This window comes from Cetorhinus maximus, chromosome X (genome assembly GCF_964194155.1).
Source record: "Cetorhinus maximus chromosome X, sCetMax3.hap1.1, whole genome shotgun sequence".
Classification (NCBI taxonomy): Eukaryota; Metazoa; Chordata; class Chondrichthyes; order Lamniformes; family Cetorhinidae; genus Cetorhinus; species Cetorhinus maximus.
Window position 1 is genome coordinate 1,892,948 of NC_135917.1, and position 20,966 is coordinate 1,913,913.

Sequence of the window (20,966 nt, forward strand, 5' to 3'; positions counted from 1 at the left end):
GGATCCCAAGCCAGATGGTGAAGAATGAAACTAGATGCAAACCCTTTTCTTGATAATAGGTTTATTTACAGACTGCAGCACTACATATGCCTGCCTTCAACCTTCTATCCCAGGGTCCCAGCGGTCTCTCTTTATAAGTGCTCCAGGTACTTAATTCAAGAATGCCCTTCACCCGTGTATCTTAACAATATAATTAACATACTGTTAACAAATGGGACTACAAACTGAAAAGTCACCCAACAAAGATGACAAATACTGAGGGAGGCCAGGGATCAGACATTGAAGGCATAAAATATAAATTTCCAAAATCCTTGGAAACATGGGTTGTGCCAAGGGATTGGAGGATGGCATATGTTCTACCCCTGTTCAGAAAAGAGGAATGGGATAAGCCACAAAATGATGGGCCAATAAATTTTAGTTCAGCTGTGGATAAACTGGGAAGAGCAGACATTGTGAGGCTTAGTCATCACTTGTAGCAAGGCATTTGTGTTCTAGTAACCCTCCGAGTGCAAAAAAAGCCTTTTAACTTTGTTCTTCTAGTAATAATCCTAAGGATTATCAGAGACTGATAGGATTATTTTAAAGGCAATTAGATCAGTATTTGAAAAGAGAGATATGGAGAAAGGGCAGGGAAACCAGATTAGAGTAGACAGCACCAATTGAAGAGCTAGAACCAGCACCTCCATGATGAGCCTAATGGCCTCCCTTTGTGTTGCAATTTCTATCTGTGAAACTATATCTCAGCAAGAGTCAGCGTCTCCAAGGAGGGGAGTGGGAGATGGGGTTAGGTGAGGAAACCATTGGGGAAGAAATGAAAGTGTTCAAATGGAACATGTCAGCTTCTGTTGAACAGAAGAAGCAGGATGTGTGCATTCTTCTTGGGGATATGAGCAGGTTATGCTAACAGCGACTTTCAATATGTTTATTTTAAAAAGGTTAACACATCCGTTAAAGCTGTGGCGGTGTTAAGTGTTTGTATGGTAACACCTCATGTTCATCAATTTGTTTTTCAAGTGTTATAAATTGCCTTCCAATTAAAGGAAACTGTTTGAAAAGTCCAATCTTTACCTCCCTGCAGTGAGATGTAATTCAGGCCAGCCCCAGGAGTTGTGTCTTGTGCTGTGAGTTATTAAAAGAAATGGGATGCTGCAGAATTAGAGAAGGTTTGTGTATTTTACAGAGTCCAGAAGGAGCTCCAGCTGCATCGAGTCAAAGATGGAGGAACCGAAAATGCCATCAAACCAAGACATCTCTATCAATCCGTTCTTTGACTGCGCTGGTGACCACTCTCTAGAAAACTCTATAACCTTCAACATTCCACTCAAGGAATTTCCTCATGATCCAGCCTCAGTAGTAGTGATGCCGTACACCTCATCCTATTTCATGGGTAATTAGATCTTGTATCACACATTACTTTGATCCGAGGTAGCATTCTCTGCAGTATGGATGTGCATGAGCTTAATTCTAAATGGAATGAAGCTTCACATTTTACTGAATATCCCTTCGTGTTGTTTTCTTTTGAAGCCATGAATCCTCCCAATGGCAGAATTTCACTGCTGATCCCTTGCTATGTAAGTTTTCCTCCTACATATACGGACAAGGAGTAGGAGTAGGCCATTTGGCCCCTTGAGCCTGCTCCACCATTCAATAAGATCATGGCTGATCCTACCCCCTATCCCTCTGACTCCCTTATCAATCAAGAACCTATTGAATTCAGCCTTAAAAATATTCAATGACCCTAACTCCATGGCTCTCTGGGGAAGAGAGTTCCTACAGACTCACGACCCTCTGAGAGAAAAAATTTCTCCTCATCTCCATCTTAAATGGGTGACCCCTTATTTTCAAACTGTGTCCCCTAGTGCTAGTCTCTCCCACAAGAGGGAACTCCCTTCAGCATCCACCCTTTCAAGTCCCCTCAGAATCTTATATGTTTCAATAAGATAACCTCTCATTCTTCTAAACTCCAATGGATACAGGCCCAGCTTGTCCAACTTTTCCTCATAGGATAACCACACCCCCACCCAATCCCAGGTATCAATCAAACAGTTTATGATTTTTAAAATTCACTTACGGGATATGTGTCACTGGCTAGGCCAAAATTTATTTCCCACCCCTAATTGCCCTTGAGAAGATGGTGGTGAGCTGCCTTCTTGAATTGCTGCAGTCCCTGTGGTATAGATACACCCACAGGGCTGTTAGGGAGGGAGATCCAGGATTTTGACCCAGCGACAGTGAAGGAATGGTGATATATTTCTAAGCCAGGATGGTGAGTGGCTTGGAGGGGAACTTCCAGGTGGTGGTGTTCCAATGTGTCTGCTGCCCTTGTCCTTCTAGATGGAAGCTTGTGGGTTTGGAAGGTGATGCCTAAGGAGCCTTGATGAGTTTCTGCAGTGCATCTTGTAGGTGGTACATACTGCTGCCATTGTATGTCCGTGGTGGAGGGAGTGAATGTTTGTGGATGGAGCGCCAATCAAGTGGGCTGCTTTATTCTTGATGGTGTTGAGCTTCTTGAGTGTTGTTGGAGTTGCACTCATCCAGTCAAGTGGAGAGTATTCCATCACACTCCTGAGTTGTGCCTTGTAGATGGTGGACATGCTTTGGGGAGTCAGGAGGTGAGTTCCTCGCCGCAGGATTCCTAGCCTCTGGCCTACTCTTATAGCCACTGTATTTATATGGCTAGTCCAATTCAGTTTATGGTCAATGGCAATCCCCAGGATATTGATAGTGGGTTTCAGTGATGGTAATGCCATTGAATGTCATGGGGCGATGGTTAGATTCTGTCTTGTTGGAGATGGTAATTGCCTGGCATTTGTGTGGCACAAATGATACTTCAGCACTATTGCCAGAATATTGTCAGTGCCCATAGCCTTTGCAGTATCCAGTGCCTTCAGCCATTTCTCGATGTCACGTGAAATGAATCGAATTGGCTGAAGACTGGCATCTGTGATGCTGGGGACCTCCGGAGGAGGCCGAGATGGATCATCCACTCGGCACATCTGGCTGAAGATTGTAGCAAATGCTTCAGCCTTATCTTTTGCACTGATGTGCTGGGCTCCCCCATCATTGAGGATGGGGACATTTGTCGAGCCTCCTCCTCCAGTGAGTTGTTTAATTGTCCACCACCATTCACAACTGAATGTGGCAGGACTGCAGAGCTTAGATCTGATCCGTTGGTTGTGGAATCGCTTAGCCCTGTCTATCACTTGCTGCTTATGCTGTTTTGCACCCAAGTAGTCCTGTGTTATAGCTTCACCAGGTTGACACCTCATTTTTAGGTATGCCTGGTCCTGCTCTTGGCATGCCTTCCTGCACTCTTCATTGAATCAGGGTTGACCCCCTGGCTTGGTGGTAATGGTAGAGTGGGGGATATGCTATGCCATGAAGTTACATATTGTGTTTGAGACAATTCTGATATCCCAAAACGCCTCATGGATGCCCAGTCTTGAGTTGCTAGAGCTGTTTGAAATCTATCCCATTTAGCACGGTGGTAGTGCCACACAACACGTTGGAGGGTATCCTCAATGTGAAGATGGGACTTTGTCTCCACAAGGACTGTTCGGTGGTCACTCCTTGTTTGTTCGTTCCCTCACCGCCTGTCGCAGACCCAGTCTAGCAGCTATGTCCTTTAGGACTCGGCCAGCTCGGTCTGTGGTGGTGCTACCAAGCCACTCTTGGTGATGGACATTGAAGTCCCCCACCCAGAGTACATTCTACGCCCTTGCCACCCTCAGTGCTTCCTCCAAGTGGTGTTCAACATGAAGGAGCACTGATTCACCAGCTGAGGGGGTGCGGTACATGGTAATCAGCCGGAGGTTTCCTTGCCCATGTATTGACCTGATGTCATGAGATTTCATGGGGTCCAGAATTGATGTTGAGGACTCCTAGAGCAACTCCCTCCCAACTGTATACCACTGTGCCACCAGCTCTGCTGGGTCTGTCCTGCCAGTGGGACAGAACATACCCAGGGATGGTGATGGGGATGTCTGCGACATTATCTGTAAGGTATGATTCTGTGAGTATGACTATGTCAGGCTGTTGCTTGATTAGTCTGTGAGACAGCTCTCCCAATTTTGACACTAGCCCCCAGATGTTAGTAAGGAGTACTTTGCAGAGTTGACAGGACTGGTTTTGCCATTGTTGTTTTCGGTGCCTAGGTCAATGCCGGGTTGTCCGTCCGGTTTCATTCCTTTTTATTGGCAATTATGTCCTTCCTTAAATAAAGAGACCAAAACTGTACACTGTACACACTATATGGCCGAAATCTTCCAGCCCCCTCTGCGGCGGGGCCGGCAGGCCATTAAAATCTCCGTTCACATTGGTGGGACCAGAGGATCCCATCAACGTGAGGGGCTGGAAAATTTCAGCCTACTATTCTGCAATTACACCTGAATGCACCAGCCCTAAATTCTAATGGCATATTTAATGGATAAATAGCTCAACTTCACAACCTTACCTGGATTTCATCCAGTGGGAGAAAAGTGACAGGGACCTTGACTCTCTTTTTGCCCTTGGCCTGCTGAAGGTGTTGATTTATGCTGTGGTAGAGATCCCTAGGGGGCAGCATCTCTTTGGCACCTCGGACAATTGACTATTCTTCCTGTGTGACCGCTGGCTGTGAATTTGGACATTTAAATGTGCAGAGCACGGCAGCGGACCCTGATCCTGTTCTCCTCCACCATCCACATAGATGCAGGCACTTCTCTGTCAGGGGTCACTGAATTGTGCTCAGGAATTAGGACACTGCATGATACTTCCCCCACCCCTTTCCTAATTTAGTGCACTGGAACTTTGTTTGGACTTCTGCCCTGGCTGAAATCAACCAACTCAATGCAGACTGGAGACTGAACTCCAGGGAGCTCTGATAATGTACATTGGACCAGGGGCTTTTCAGGTTTGAATGGCTCAGTAGTAAGCCAGGTGGTGCATTTATCCTCTGGGCAGCTCCCTTTTAATTGACCACTTTGCAAATTGGTACCGCCTAGCCAGCAATGTCCACATCCCATGAATGAATAAAAAAAACTTTTCATAAACTTGCCAAATCAAAAACCTTTTCCATAATCTGCAGTTTTGAAATTAGTCACCTGAAAGGGATGGCTCTGATCTGATTGAACTGGGGACTCCTAGAGAGCACAATGCCTCCTTTACTCTCATTGACTGCTTTGCTGCCCATTCCTTCAAAATCCCCAATACCTTAGGTAATTGTGTGTTTTTGCATGGAATATTGCATTTCCTCCTTACATGGTTTGGCCACCTACAAGGTTGGGTGTGCATTGTTGTAAACATCCCATAACGTAGCATAACAACAGGGCTTTTACTATTAGTAGTTAGGATTTTGAACTTATATGGGAGGAATCCTAGTTATGAAACTGCTCTGCTCTCTATCGTACTACACCATTGCCATTGAGAGAAAGTAAATAGAATGACCCAGTGGTTTGGCTGGTAAATGTCCTGTTCTGTGTGTTACTGAGCCATACACACCAGGAGGGTCCAAGGTTGCCTGCCTAGTCTCATTTAGTTAGCCAATATCAGGTAGGGCTTTACAATGAGGATCAGCACTCTTGGGCTAGGAGGGGGAAAGTGCAGTGTGGATTTCTGTTCCTTCTCACCATCCAGTTCTTCCCCACCTCCCCAGTCCCTTCTGTAACTTGTGTAAACATTAAGTGAGGACGAGATAGGCTTGCCTGTAATGGTTCCTGCAGTCAAATGACCTCCAGTATTCACAATCTAGCTTCATTCATGAAGAATGGACACTTGGGCAGGGGACTGCATTGCTACCAGCACTCGTGGGCCAGAGTGAATCTCTTCAGGAGAAAAAGTGGAAAAGAGGGAGGAAAGAAAGGATTTGGTGCAGTGGATAGGAACGTTTTAGGTGGGGTGTTGCGGGGGAGCGGTGGTGGAAAGAATGTTGAGATATTTTAAGTCTTTGCCCTCTCGAACTCAAAATCCCACACACCTTCCCTGGATGAAAGACTAGTTTTCAAGCTTCAGTCTAACTGGTGACTTGAAAGTAGAGAAGAATGTCTTGGCAAGTATGCGGGAATTGCGGGAACAAAATACTTGGCTCACAACTATTACCCCAGAAAATTTTGAAGATGTTATTCCTGCGGTCTAAATGGCAATGACGGCAGTTTCTAAATTGACTCACTATCCATTGCTTTTCTTTTTTCGCTAACTCTATAGAGCTCACTGGTGAGTCTGATAATGAACTGAACGACTGCCATGATGCAGAAGTGAAAATGTCTCTGAAGCAGGATGTCTCCGCCTTCTCCCTGTCTGACTCCACACTTGCTCCTTCTCTAGAAAGTTTGAATCTTTTCAAATCTTCACTCAATGAAACTCAGACCTCAGCCTCCCTCCTGATGACTCCACGCACATCATCGCCAGGAAAAGGTAATCTGATTCCTTTTTAAAAAATTATTTCATGGGATGTGGGCGTCGCTGGCTGGGCCAGCACTGGTTGGAGTCATACATAATACAAAGGAAGATGGTTGTGGTTGTTGGAGGTCAGTCATCTCAGCTCCAGGACATCACTGCAGTAGTTCCTCAGGGTAGTGTCCTCGGCCCAACCATCTTCAGTTGCTTCATCAATGACCTTCCTTCCATCATAAGGTCAGAAGTGGGGATGTTCACTGATGATTGCACAATGTTCAGCATCATTTGCAACTCCTCAGATGCTGAAGCAGTCCATGTCTAAATGCAGCAAGACCTGGACAATATCCAGGCTTGGGCTGACAAGTGGCAAGTAACATTCACGCCACACAAGTGCCAGGCAATGACCATCTCCAACAAGAGAGACATTCAATGGCATTACCATTACTGAATCCCCCATTATCAACATCCTGGGGGTTACCATTGACCAGAAACTGAACTGGCCTAGCCATATAAATACTGTAATCATACTGCTCTACAAGAGCGGGTCAGAGGCTAGGAATCCTGTGACAAGTAACTCACCTCCTGACTCCCCAAATCCTGTCCACCATCTACAAGGCACAAGTCAGGAATGTGATGGAATACTCCCCATTTGCCTGGATGAGTGCACTCCCACAACACTCAAGAAGCTTGACACCATCCAGGACAAAGCAGCCCGCTTGATTGGCACCACATCGACAAACATTCACTCCCTCCACACCATCGCACAGTAGCAGCAGTGAGCACCATCTACAAGATGCACTGCAGGAATTCACCAAGGCTCCTTCGAGAGCACCTTCCAAACACACAACCACAACCATCTAGAAGGACAAGGGCAGCAGGTACATGGGAACACCACCACCTGGAAGTACCCCTCCCAGCCACTCGCTATCCTGACTTAGAAATATATCACTGTTCCTTCATTGTCGCTGGGTCAAAATCCTGGAACTCCCTTCCTAACAGAACTGTGGGGGTACCTACACCACATGGACTGCAGCAGTTCAAGTGGGCAGCTCACCACCACTTTCTCAAGGGCAATTAGGGATGGGCAATAAATGCTGGCCCAGCCAGTGAAGCCCACATCCCATGAATGAATTTTTAAAAAGTGTGCTGGTAATTAGAGGTGGGATTGCAGCTTTGTGAATCCCATGTAAAGCAGTCTCAGGAGGAGAGCTTGAACCATCAGGAAGTGAGCAGTTGCTGGGGTAGTACGCGTTGGAGCGGCATTTGAGAGAATTCATAGGCCAGATCTTCAAAAGTGAAGAGTTGAAATCCCTCGCGATGGAGATGGAGTTTTAACAAGATTTTATGAGTCACGGCGGTCACTGATCTGGGTGGGCTGCTGAGAAATCCATGGGATCTGTCTTGGTGGCATCTGCCATTTAATGTGCAGTGTGGTGAGTTCGACCGCAGTTTGCCTGTTAATTCATATTTACCTCATGTTAATTCCAAATGCTAGAGTATAAGATAGATATTGTAAATTGTTTTACTTTTCTGACTTTCTATAGTAAAGTTTATTTTGTTTGTGTAAAACAGTGAAGTCTTGTGGCTTTTTTGTCCTAGTGGGTAACTGAGATTTCATACCTTACCTGCTTTAAATAAAAGGTTACTGGCCCCTAACCAAATCGTAACACAGTGATGGTGAGGATGAGGTCAAGTATGTTTTTCCCTCTTGTTGGTTCCCTCACCACCTCTCGCAGGTCCAGTCTGGCAGATATATCCTTCAGGACTCTGCCAGCTCGGTCATTATTGTGCTATCAAGCCACTCTTGGTGATGGACATTGAAGTCCCCCACCTAGAGTATATTCTGTGCACTTAGTGCTTCTTCCAAGTGGTGTTCAATAAGGAGGAATACTGGTTCATCAGTTGGGGGAGGGCAGTAGGTAGTAATCAGTAGGACATGGACTGCAGCAGTTCAAGAAAACAGCTTACCAGCAGCTCCTCGAGGGCACTTAGGGATGGGTAATAAATGCTGGCCTTGCCAGTGATGCTCACATCCCATGAAAGAATAAAACAAAAAGCAAAATAATCATGGATTGGGATTGCACAATTCCCTGCCATATGCTCCCACTGGGAGCACAGAAGTGGAACACCTCGCTTTTAAATTATGAGTGCAATTTTTGCCTCCTAATGCTCCTGTAAAGCGCCTTGGCTGGGATGTTTTACTACATTAAAGGCACTGTACAACTGCAGTTTCTTTGCTGCATTGCCTCACCCAAGAACCAAAATAAGATTGAGATGGTGTAAGCCAGAACAATGAAGGGAAAAATATGATACATCAACAACAATTCCCAAATGGTGACCACAGCTGCCATAACAAGCACCCAGTGTTAGTAACGTTAGATATTAAATCTGATTAAGCATTCAGCAACAAGAATATTCACAAATCCCTTTGAAGAAAGGAGTGCCCAGGTAGGCAATTTGGCCAGGGAGGCCTACTGACTCCTCGGACCACAACATTAATTTGACCAAGAACCAATCCTTGTCCTTGTTGAGTTATGAGTCAGCACTTGTTCTACTGGAGGGGGGTAGATAATTTGAGCAATTGTTACTCATTTTTCTGTTTTGGAGCAAAAATATTATTGGTGTCCTTTGAAATTTACTGTTGTGCATCTGTGAAAAACTCTTTCTGTTGAATTTAACAACAGTGCTTTTTAATTTTGTACAGATTTAACTGTCTCAGATAGTGAAACCGATGAGTGCGAGGACCCTGATGCTGCAGCAGTAAAAATTCTTTCGAAATTAGTCATGTCAACTCTCACGCTGTCTGACACCGATGCTGATGGCACTGGTGGCCCCGGTGGCACCAGCACCTGCTCTCTAGAATCCTCAACACTCTTCAAAACCCCTGTGAAGAAGGCAAAGAAGAAGGCCTCTGTACCGATGACACCTCCCACACCATCATCCTCTGCCACGAGTAAGGGTGAGTCATGTCTCAACAGATTCTGTCAAGATATAATTGTCTCCCTTTATTTTAAAGAGGCCTCTCTGAAACCATAATATTGCAGTACAGTAGAGCAGAGGCTACAGAAATCAGCACTGATGTTGTATCTGCATTCCTTCTTTAGAGATTTCTCCCTCTCTCTTGGGTTGCTTTTCTCCCAGTGCCATGGACCATTCCACAGACGAGAAAGCAGGCAGGTGACTGGCTCCTGAGCTTTGGTCATCGGTGCTCTGCAAGGTGTACAAGATTGTCTTGAGCTGACCTGCCCTAAATTTTCCCTCCATTTCTGAGGAGGCACTGAGGCCCAATTGTCACACCCCTACCATCTGCCCTAGCTAAAATCAGCTAGCTCCATGCAAACCAGGGGCCATTCTGGTCTGTGTAGCTCAGTTTCACACTAGGCAGTGCATTTACTCAGAAGGCTACCGGGGGAGGTCCCTCGCCATGCTTTTTAAACTATTTCCTCTCCCTCTCTTATTGGCCTCCCTGGCAAAGCTTTATATCCAGGGCCCCAGAATTCTGCGGCAAATCCAACCAAATTTTGCGGCATGAGAACGCAGCAGCAAGTCTGTCCACAGTTTGGGGGCCTTGCAATATATGTATTATACATTTATAAAATATATATATTATTTTTAAAAATTTAGAATGACTGGGATTTTAAAACTGTTGAAAAGCAGTTTGCTGTGCTCAGCCTCTGAAAGCCGTGTACTGCTTAGCTGTTTACAGTAATAGCTGCCACTTTACACCCAGCTAATCTCACCTGACCTTTCACCTAGCTAAATGGGACAGCAAGGTGCTTAGTGGCGGCTCGTTAAACTGGCGGCTTTTTGACTGAAATGTTAGCATTTATGACAATGTATCTTCCAATATGGTGTGCAGAGCCCAGGCATGTTCAAACTATTTCCCTTTCAAAGAGTTTAAAATGACAAGATTGTGTAATACTTGTGTGTTTAAAGTGCCGGTGAGCTCAATACCTGTTGATAGACAGCTGCAGTCACTACCCAATGTTACATTCAACAACATAAGCTCAACTCCCCAGCACATTAAACAAGCAAGGAGATACGTTGCTTCAATTTTAAATGGAAAATTTAATCCTGAGGCTGTGTTAATTGCACCCGAAGGTACAACTTGTAAATGCTGCCACTTTAGACATTAGGAACACAGAGGACAAGAGGCTGGATTCAGACCTGCTACAAAGCCTGCTGATTAAAAGCTGAAATTAATGGGGGTCAGATAATCCCCATGCATTTCACACCTTGCACACTTCACCTGCCTAGCGGGTAACCAATACCTGGTGTAACAAATCCAAATGGTGTCAACTGTGTGCCAGCGTGGCTCATTTGATAACTCAGTTGATTGCACTCTTGCATAAGAGTCAGAAGGTTGTGGCTTCAGGCCCCACTCCAGCACCTTGAACCCAAAATCTAGGCTGACGCTCCCAATCCAGCACTGAGGGAGTGCTGCACTGTTGGAAGGGTATACTTTCAGATGAGATGTTAAAACGACGCCTTGTTCTGGTGGTTATTAAAGATCCCATGGCACTATTGGAAGATGAGCCTCAGTATCCTGGCCAATGTTCCTCCCTCAACCAACAACACCAGAAAAAAAAATTAACTGCTCATTTGTTTCACTGCTATTTGTGGGATCTTGCTGTGCGCAAAATGGCTGCCGCGTTTGCCTACAAAGCAACAGTCACTGTAATTCATTGTATGTGAAGCACCTTGAGACGTTTCTGAGAGACATGATAAGGCGCAATATAAATGCAAATCATCTCTTTTTCTCTTTCTGTCTCTCTCGCTCTCTCCAATTCTTTGCAGTCCTCACTGATTTGCATTTTGTTAATCCCCATATATTTCACACTTTGAACACTTCACTTGCTAAACTGGACTCTGAGCTTCTGCAAAAGCAGCCGGTTAATGAGCTGAGATCACTGGGGTTAAGTAACCATCCTGCATTTTGTACCTTGCCCACTTCAACAGTAAGTGAAGTGCAAGGTGTGAAATGCTGGGAATTAGTGAGCTCCACATCAATGAGATGTTAGAATATTAATGTTAATTGATACCATTTTGACTCAGAACACCAGGTATTGGTATTGGTACACCAGGCATTGGTCCAATTACTTGCAATGAGAGGAAACTATTTGGAGAAGGAAACAAGTGGTAGGGGAGAAATTTTGGGGCACTTTCTGCAGCCGTGAAATCAGAGTTCTCAGGACCCGGGTTATATCCCAGCCAAAGGAGCACGCATGCAAAGTACTGCAAGACCTCTGTCACTATTAATCTTGAGCTAGTTGTTAGCAAGTTGTAGGGCCAGGGAGCAGGAGGCGGGGGGAGGGGATGGAGGCATAAATAGAAGCATTCTGATTTTCCCTAAGGCTGCCAGCATATTCCTGGAGGTTTCATCACATGACAGCCTGCATGCTACTGCCTCGCCCCTGTACTCCTGCCATTGGTCTCCCAACAGGTCCATCCTTAGGGTGCCCCACCTTCCTACACCAATCGGAAAGTGAGTAGACTCTACATTACCCAATTGCATGATTCTTCACCATCCGTCAGCCCTTTTCCCTTGTCTGATATTTTTATAACTAATAAACAAATGTATCTGAAGAGAATCTTTTAAAAAAAAAACAATTTTTCAATGCCCCGAGGACTATTCTCCCGGTTTGCTCACAGCAGTGTCCTGGAGACTAGCCTTTAATTCCTGAAGACACCAGTGCAATCCTGGAGGAGTTGGCAACCCTAATTATTGCTTGGGGTCAGCCTTTTTTTGCCTGATTGAATTCCAGATGGCAACCGTGCTCGAATACATTGCACCACAGAGTAATCGGGTGAGGCTGTTTGCGCCTAGTATACCTTCTGCGCTGAATCCCTTAGCCTCATCATAGTGCTGAGGGGAGCTTGCCTGCACAATGGAAGAAAACATTAGAGGGAGAGTCGTTCTGAGCAACTCTCAAACATCCCTTAGTGACCATCTTGCCCCTCGTTGCCAGGAGTGATACACGGCACGACAAGAGGAAGGGGAGAAAACTCCTTAAAAGGAGTGACTAACATTTCCCAAAAGTTCAGGCAAATCCTGAAATGCACCATCAGGCATTTTCTAGAATCATAACACTCATTCACTCATTCACAAGATATTTATCTTTTTAACAAACAGGTTAACCCTTAAGACTCTGGTCACTGTATTTGTTGTGCTAATATTGTGGAGTTTACACCTATTCAGCAGAGTGAAGGCGAGTGTGTGTAAGAAGTAAAAGGGGTAATTTATGTATAAAGTTGTTCAGTCAGGAAGTAGAATAAATAGATTATTTTAGGGGAGCAATAGTGGGAAAAGTGACTTAGCTCAACTAAATGTTTGATGCTCCATTTACTCGTGTAATTGAGGTAGTTGTGAGGGTAAAATTGAGAGGTTTTACCCAGCTGAGGTGAAATTGCAGTGTGCAATATGGAACGTGGTGTGCGAAATCCCTTTGAACAAAGACATTGACTAACTTATTTGGTATAAATATGAAAGTGTCAACAGGTTTGTGTGCTAATATCCCAGTGTAATTTTACCCCGAAGGAAGTTGCAGGTTGGATTTGTTCCCATCAGTATTCTACACACAAATGAGCAGGTCAGAGGGAGGACATGGGGCAATGCTGGGAGCAGGTAGCATAGTAACTTCCAATGCACCCGGGTGCCATAAGTAGGCTTTGGATCTATGTTGTAGCTAAGATCCATCTCGAGTGTCTTTTACCTGTCACCAATGGCTATAAGCAGATTTTTAATGCAATTGTTTTAACATAAAGACATTGATTCCTTCAATGGTTTGCTTTGATAGGTGCCCTTTGTATCTTTGTTCTGCGTGCCCTGCTAGAAATGGGCAATCTGGGTGGCATACCAAATAAAAATATTTTCTGATCTGCCACTATGCCTCACTATTGCACCAATGCACCAGAGAGCAATCGGAGGCAGATTTGATCCTGGTATCAATTGTGCTGATGTGAAAGAGTCACATGGGACTGCTGTTACACTCCTCTGAGTAGTCAACCTCAGATTAATGGTGGACGCATGCATACCCGATTGCCTGAGGTCAGTATTTAGTGTGAGGAGTGTAGGGAAAGAGGTTAAAATACCTTTCCAGAAAGAGGGAAGGAAAATTTGAGCAGAATAAGGCCCTTTGACCCTTTGATGCTTCCTGGGGGTGGGGAAATCAGGTAATAGGCACTGAGGGTTTATTGCTCAGGGAATTAACAGTGAAGTACCAGAAAGCATCAGAAAACTAGAAAACAGACAGTGTAGTATGGTGCCGACTGGGGCTGGGAGGCAGAGGGAATTTACAACTAATTAATCTTAGAGAATTTTGGTATCTTCTAGTCATACAACAGTAGTGAGTGTGGTGCATATTGGAACAGAGCATAAAGGGCTAAGATTCTGGCAGGGTGGGTCATAAACACCACGTGCTAGCAGTAGAAAGGCTTGTATGTGGAAGTAAAATGTCCTCTTGCTTTTCTTCCCCACAGGCGAATGCATACGTAGAAGAGTAACTGATGAACGCGAATTGCGCATTCCACTGCAATACGGGTAATTTTCTCTGATGTTTATTAAGGCTGTCAGATACAGGAGCCAGTAACACATTTGCTAAAAGCCCAGGAAACCCCAGGCAGCCCCAGTTGAGAGCAACTCGCACAAGAGGGATGTCTTTGGTAAAAGCAAATTTGATCACTGTGTGGATCACTATCTCGACCTGGTTTCAGGACCAACTGAAATCCCCAACTGTAAATGTCATGGTCTCTTTCTCAGTTCTGTAACTCTTCCAACTCGATGCAAACATGTTCGATATCTTTGGTGGCTCTTTCTTTGTATCCAGTCTGGCATCTGCCTTGTGTATTTCTTTTTTATTATGAGGAAGTCTTGACAAATATTCCAAGAGCAACTAAACCATGGCAATTTCTTAGGCTCGATTATCTGGGACATTGATTCCAACTTTTTCCCTGACAACATAATTCTTGGCTCACTGTTGCCACTCAATCTCAAAGGTTCTTTGAGGCATCTCTGGTCAAAAACAACAGCCCTTTGATCCTGTGCTAGAGCAATGTAGTGCACTGCATTGTAGGTCTGGAATTAGATTGGTAATGGTCGGTTCTTGTTCCCAGACTTTTCTTAACACTCCAAATGCTTCACCTGCGTAACATTGCTTATATTCAGCTTCTCTTATTATTCTGTGGAGCAATTAAATTAAGGTAACTGTGGCTCTCCTGATCTTTTGGCTTCCTTCCAGTGTTATGTGAGTGCCACCTGCAACTGGTTCCCCATTTGTCTAATTTTGTTGTTTTCACCATTAACTATAATTTTTGTTGGCATCATTCAGAATGTGTCACCTGCTTGTGTTCTGCATAAGAACTGTCATGCACTTCAAAATAATTAATTGTGTGAAGCACTTTGAGCCATTTCAATATGATAAGGCGCTATATAAATGCATTATTATAATCAAAGATCCTAATTTCCTCTCCACGCTAATTTTAGACCATTGGTTAACACAATTGCATGAAATTCCTGTCTGTGCTCTTCTCATGAAATATATTTAAAATCAACACGTTAACTCTGTCAGGCTAACAGAGAAATTTCCCTCCCATGATGTTAATTGCAAGTAAAGGGTGCGTTCTCTAACTTTTTTACCAAAGTAATGCTATGGTGACCAGTTGATGAGAATGCTACACAGTAGTGGTGACCCTAAAGTTCTTTGTCTTCCTTCATTCTCTACGCAAACCCCTGAGATCCTGCTCCTGCTTTGACGCACCTCTGGGTCTCATGACTTAACTCCTGACGTTCATATTTTTATCTCTCCTGCTTTTTCTAATGGCATTGACGCATGCTGAGATATGGGCACCAGCAGACCCCTGGTACCTCGCGCAAATGATCATCTTTGATGCCTGGGTCTCAAGCATTGCAGGTGAATTGGGTGATTTTACCAAGTGGCCCATCACAGCAGAGCCCAGTCCTGTTCTCATGCAGTGCACACCCATGTATACTTTCCAGCAGGGCTCACTAGACAGCGCTCAGGAGCAGGAGTTGATGTTTTTGTCTCGTCTAGTCCACGGATGCTAACGCTAGTCATAGCTTCCCTTCTGTATCCCTGGCTAAGATCAGGTGATTCAGCGCAAATCAGGGATTGAACCCGGAACAACACTGGTCTGGATGGTTTGGCAACACCAGCCTGGGGAGCCAACTTCATTTATGGTCTTTGTGGTCCACAAAGTCTCTTGATCTGCCATCAGAACCACACTATCAGTTGCTGTTCCCTGATTGAAGTCTGATCCTCAACAGTTCGGTATCCATTGATCTTTGATCCTGTTTGGTCTGAATGTCCCAGAAGCTTTTACTGGGATAGATGACAGGATCTTGCCATGTGGATCCTGTGGTTCCTTTGCTTTCGTGGATGTTGGGATAATGATGCCCCTTTTCAGTCTCTGACTGATTTTCTTGCTTTGTTGGGCTGTAGCTTCTCCATCTCCCTTTAAAATTCTAGCTGAGATGTAACCCATTACTCTGCAGCTCCATTTCTGATAAAATCACTTGTATGTAAATTAATTTCAAAATAAAACACCTGCCTTTTACAAAGTTGTTTCTCTGCTTGAAAGTTATTTTCCTACCACATACACACACCATTTTTCAATTGGGCAGTTGGAGAGGCATTCAGCTATTTGGCTCTGCCAGGCCATTAAAGCCACAAAAAGCCATAAGTGTGTCCTTGTCTTTGGACCTTTACTGATCATCAACTTGCAATAGAGCTCATTATGTATAGCACTGGTTCAGAACAGGCCTACTGTGGCTGCCTCACTGGTGCAATGGGTAATTGCACTGCTCAGTCTGGTACGGAGGCAAATTGTGGTACCCCAGCCATCCTCCTGAATGACGGCAGCTAACTCAGTACAGACCTGGAATCACCTCTGAGATCTTCCTGGCCTATATGGCTCAGCACCCCAGAGTGCACCAGTTGCGGCAGTGGTGGGTGGGTAGTCCTCTGCTATGTTTTAATAGAATAAGGCTGCCTCCAATGAGAGGGAGAAATAGGTTATTGCTGAGGCATTTCTGATTAGCAGCTCTGTATGTCTTCTGAATTGATTTCCAAAATCCATTGCCATCTGGCTGTCAGAGATGGCATTCCTCCTGCTGCTTCTGTGTACCAAGCTCAGTAATCCTTCCTGGCAGCAGTTTCAATGGAATTGTTGTAATAGCTCCTTCAGGCTGCTCCTCTTCTTGCTCCAGCATATTTCAGCAATGGATGATGTGGCTCCAAAGCAGTGAGTTACTCTATCGCCAAATGCCCCTAAGGAATCTTCTGCTACAAAGCTCAAATAAATAGATGTTAAAGGATAACATCTTTCTCTTTCTAATTGCGAGTAGTCTACACTAAACACTGCTTCCAGGTTGTGTTCATGCTCTTGGCCAGGGCTGCCCTACTGGTTCTGCTGTTGGCCAGGGCTGCTCTTCTGGTGCTGCTGTTGGCCAGGGCTGGCCTGCTGGTGCCGTTGTTGGCCAGGGCTGCTCTTCTGATGCTGCTGTTGGCCAGGGCTGCCCTGCTGTTGCCATTGTTGGCCAGGGCTGCCCTGCTGGTGCTGCTGTCGGCCAGGGCTGCCCTGCTGGTGCTGCTATGGGCCAGGGCTGCCCTGCTGGTGCTGCTGTTGGCCAGGGCTGCCCTGCTGTTGCCATTGTTGGCCAGGGCTGCCCTGCTGGTGCTGCTGTTGGCCAGGGCTGCCCTGCTGGTGCTGTTGTTGGGCGGGGCTGCCCTGCTGGTGCTGTTGTTGGTCAGGTCTGCCCTGCTGGTGCTGCTATTGGCCAGGGCTGCTCTCCTGGTGCTGATGTTGGCCAGGGCTGCTCTCCTGGTGCTGCTGTTGGCCAGGGCTGCTCTCCTGGTGCTGCTGTTGGCCAGGGTTGCTCTCCTGGTTCTGCTGTTGTCCAGGGCTGCTCTCCTGGTGCTGCTGTCGGCCAGGGTTGCTCTCCTCATGCTGCTGTTGGCCAGGGCTGCTCTCCTGGTGCTGCTGTTGGCCAGGGTTGCTCTCCTGGTGCTGCTGTTGGCCAGGGTTGCTCTCCTGGTGCTGATGTTGGCCAGGGCTGCCCTCCTGCTGGTGCTGCCGTTGGCCAGGGCTGCTCTCCTGCTGGTGCTGCCATTGACCAGGGCTGCTCTCCTGCTGGCGCTGGTGTTGGCCAGGGCTGCCCTCCTGCTGGTGCTGATGTTGGCCAAGGCTGCTCTCCTGCTGGTGTTGGCCAGGGCTGCTCTCCTGCTGGTGCTGGTGTTGGCCAAGGCTGCCCTCCTGTTGGTTCTGCCTGTTGGCCAGGGCTGCTCTCCTGATGCTGCTGTTGGCCAGGTCTGCTCTCCTGGTGCTGCTGTTGGCCAGGGCTGCTCTCCTGGTGCTACTGTTGGCCAGGGCTGCCCTGTTGATTCTGCTGTTGGCCAGGGCCACTCTCCTGGTGCTGCTGTTGGTCAAGGCTGCCCTCCTGCTGGGGCCGGTTTTGGCCAAGGCTGCCCTCCTGCTGGTGCTACCGTTGGCCAGGGCTGCCCTCCTGCTGGTGTTGGTGTTGGCCAGGGCTGCCCTCCTACTATTGCTGCTGTTGGCCAGGGCTGCCCTCCTGCTGGTGCTGCCCTTGGCCAGGGCTGCCTTACTGCTGGTGCTGCTGTTGGCCAGGGCTGCCCTCCTGCTTGTGCTGCCCTTGGCCAGGGCTGCCTTACTGCTGGTGCTGCTGTTGGCCAGGGCTGCCCTCCTGCTGGTGCTGCCCTTGGCCAGGGCTGCCTTACTGCTGGTGCTGCTGTTGGCCAGGGCTGCCCTCCTGCTGGTGCTGCCGTTGGCCAGGGCTGCTCTCCTGCTGGTGCTGTCATTGACCAGGGCTGCTCTCCTGCTGGTGCTGCCGTTGGCCAGGGCTGCCTTCCTGCTGGTGCTGGTGTTGCTGCCCTGGTCCATCTTGTTCACCACTGACTATCTGACTTCTACGCAAGTCCCAGATGCTACACCCAGATCTTTGAATCCCAAACTGACACCAGTCTCGCTCCAATCCTCTGGTCAATTCCACACACTCCAACCTCTCGAGCTGATTCACGACCTTCCAACCTCTCAGGCTAATCCCAAGACCCCCCCAATTGCTTGGCAACCCCCAAACTTTAAATGTCAGACTGACCCCAGACTCTAGCTGTCTCTCTCGAGCCTCTATTCAAAGGACTCTGTAGCCATGTGTAGCTTTTTCTTACGGTTTGTATAAACTCTTCACTTTGAACTTTGTTGACCTTGGCATTTGCAGTTGTTCCCAATCAGTCCCTGAACTTGCCCCAACCTTCCACCAAGTCTTGGACTTCCATTTCCCAACAGGCTTAACTCGGTTCCTGTTTGACCTGAAGCATCATTCACAATGTCCGACAGCACCCCTTGTACTTGAACTCCCAATTGTTGTTAATTCTGTAACTATGATCGCTACTGTTACCCAGCCCACACATCATGCATGCTACCCTTAAACACAGCTTTTCTGCCTCTCTACCCTACTTACCTCATTCTCCTCCCATTTTCCAGCTCCTTTCCTCTCCTTGTGTTCCCACCTCATAAAAACAACTCTCCCTTTGCTTCCCAGCCTAATCTATCACCAATTCCTGCTGCACTCCTTTCTTTCTGTTGACACAATGCTCTCATTCCTTCCAAACAGGCTTACAGCTTACAGCTTCCCTCTGCCTCAAACAGACCATCCTTCACCACACCTATCCTGACACATACCAGTACCACTACCCAACGCTGTGTTCCTCTCTTGCTGTGTCTTCACCATTAATCTCTCAAGGATTAATATCTCAAACTTTTCCCCAGCTTCCTTCTTCCTCTTTTGCACTTCTGAATCGCCCTCTAGCTCAGTGTTTCTTCTCTTTCTCCCATCACCCAACCACCCCCTTACTGAATCTCTGGCTCTTCCTCTCTGCGTCATCCTTTGAAAATGTCTACTTCTTGTGAACAACATCCTCCCTATCTATCACCATCACAACCCCCTTCTTGTACTAGGCTTGACTGAAACCTGGCCCACAAGTGTCACCACATCCTTCCCAACTTCATATTCCACCAAATCACCAATGGTTGAAGTGTCATGCGTATCCCAGATCCCACTTTAGCTTCTCCTCTCATTCTTCCATTTCTTTCTTCATGTTCAAGCATCTCACTCTGTCCACTTCTCCATCAAGGTTCATTTTGTCTGCTATATGCCCTCAACAACTCCAAGAACTTTCCTTATTGTGATTCCCACACCGCCCCCCCTTGTGTGTCCTCAGCCTCCACACTGAATAACTCCTTATTCTTAACAATTTTAGCCTCACTTGAGCTCATCTTCCCCTACTTCAGCTGACGCTTACTTTCCTCATCTCTCAATCTTACACTCCACATTGATGGCAATAACAAACCAATTCCTTCAACTTGTGGCCTTGAGACATTAGAGATGTCTGTCACCCATATGGATTTATTCCAATCATTTCCTCATCTCCTTTATATTAAGTAAACCCCTGCCTGTTCCAAACTCCTCCAATTATCATCATCCATCTGAGAAAAATAACTCTCAGATGCATCTCACTCCAACCTTTGTCATTATCCTCCACGGTGTTATCACTTCAGCATTCAATGTCCACTTCCTTATTATATCCCTCCAATCTCCCTCAACCTTTGTTAAATTCATCTAGTCCATGCAGTTTACCTTCTCCCTCAATCCTCTCTCTTCTTTCCCTCTTCATTCTCACGCTCACCAATATCATGAAGCTATCTTTGCCCTCTTGTCACTGCATCTAATTCCTTCAAAACTGCTGTGCTTCACCCCATCCTCCTCCTGCTTTTGAGGCTGTTCTCCTCCCAGCTCAAATTCTCTAACTTCAAGGCTGTTGCTGCACTTTCAGAGTACCCAAACCACATTAATAGCTGCATGAGTTGAATTGCTCCAACATTCTGCCCCCGCCTATACTCTCCATAAACTATAACTCATCCAGAATTCCGTGGCCTGAATCCATCTGCACAAGCCCTGGAGCCCCTTCAATCCTGCCCTTGCCAAGCTGCACAGACCCTCTCTATGCCACAGTCTCTTGACTTTAAGGTGCCCGTTCTTGCATTCAAATTTCCCATGACTTTGCCCCACCCTACCTCAGCAATGTACTCCAACCACATGTTCCCACAAGCATCCGCTGTTCCTCCGGTTTGCTCCTTGCTTCCTACTTTACTGGTTGTTCTTTGAAGCACTACCTCCTCATCCTTTATAATAACATGCCCTGCCACCTCTCTTATTTCCAAAGGCTTCCTTAAAAACTTTTCCCTTCAAATAAGCTTTCACTTCCTTTTGTCCATCCTGTTCAATGTACAGTTTTCCCCCTGCGCTTTAAAGTGCTCAGACTGCTTTTTCTGCACATATGGAGTGCTATAGCAATGTAAATGGCTGCTCTTGAGGTTAGTGCTAGTGTATAATTTTTAAAATCTCAACCTTGAGGAGGTGGCAAACGAAGGCCAAGCACTTCCCCATAGAAACAGAGGGAGAGTTACTGTCGGCATAGGCCTGATGGGGATTGGCCTCCCTCTGTGCTGTCTGAATCTGTGAAGTAGAGGCAAAGGATCAACCTCTTCCACCTTGGAGGGGC

The 20,966-nt window shown here is 46.4% G+C and overlaps 1 protein-coding gene across 5 annotated transcripts in view; it reads left to right on the top strand.

Moving 5' to 3' along the window:
- Positions 1 to 20,966, top strand: part of LOC144672688 (bromodomain adjacent to zinc finger domain protein 2A-like) — a 131,889-nt gene that overhangs the window by 49,827 nt on the left and 61,096 nt on the right. For 3 of the 5 annotated variants that reach the window (XM_078534593.1, XM_078534589.1, XM_078534591.1), the window contains 4 exons: positions 1,181 to 1,387; positions 6,181 to 6,390; positions 9,077 to 9,331; positions 13,852 to 13,912. In XM_078534593.1, coding sequence (XP_078390719.1) covers positions 1,216 to 1,387; positions 6,181 to 6,390; positions 9,077 to 9,331; positions 13,852 to 13,912 — 698 coding nt within the window. In that variant the 5' untranslated portion in view covers positions 1,181 to 1,215. The remainder of the gene's footprint in view (positions 1 to 1,180; positions 1,388 to 6,180; positions 6,391 to 9,076; positions 9,332 to 13,851; positions 13,913 to 20,966) is intronic. The other 2 variants (XM_078534590.1, XM_078534592.1) reach the window with 2 other exon arrangements.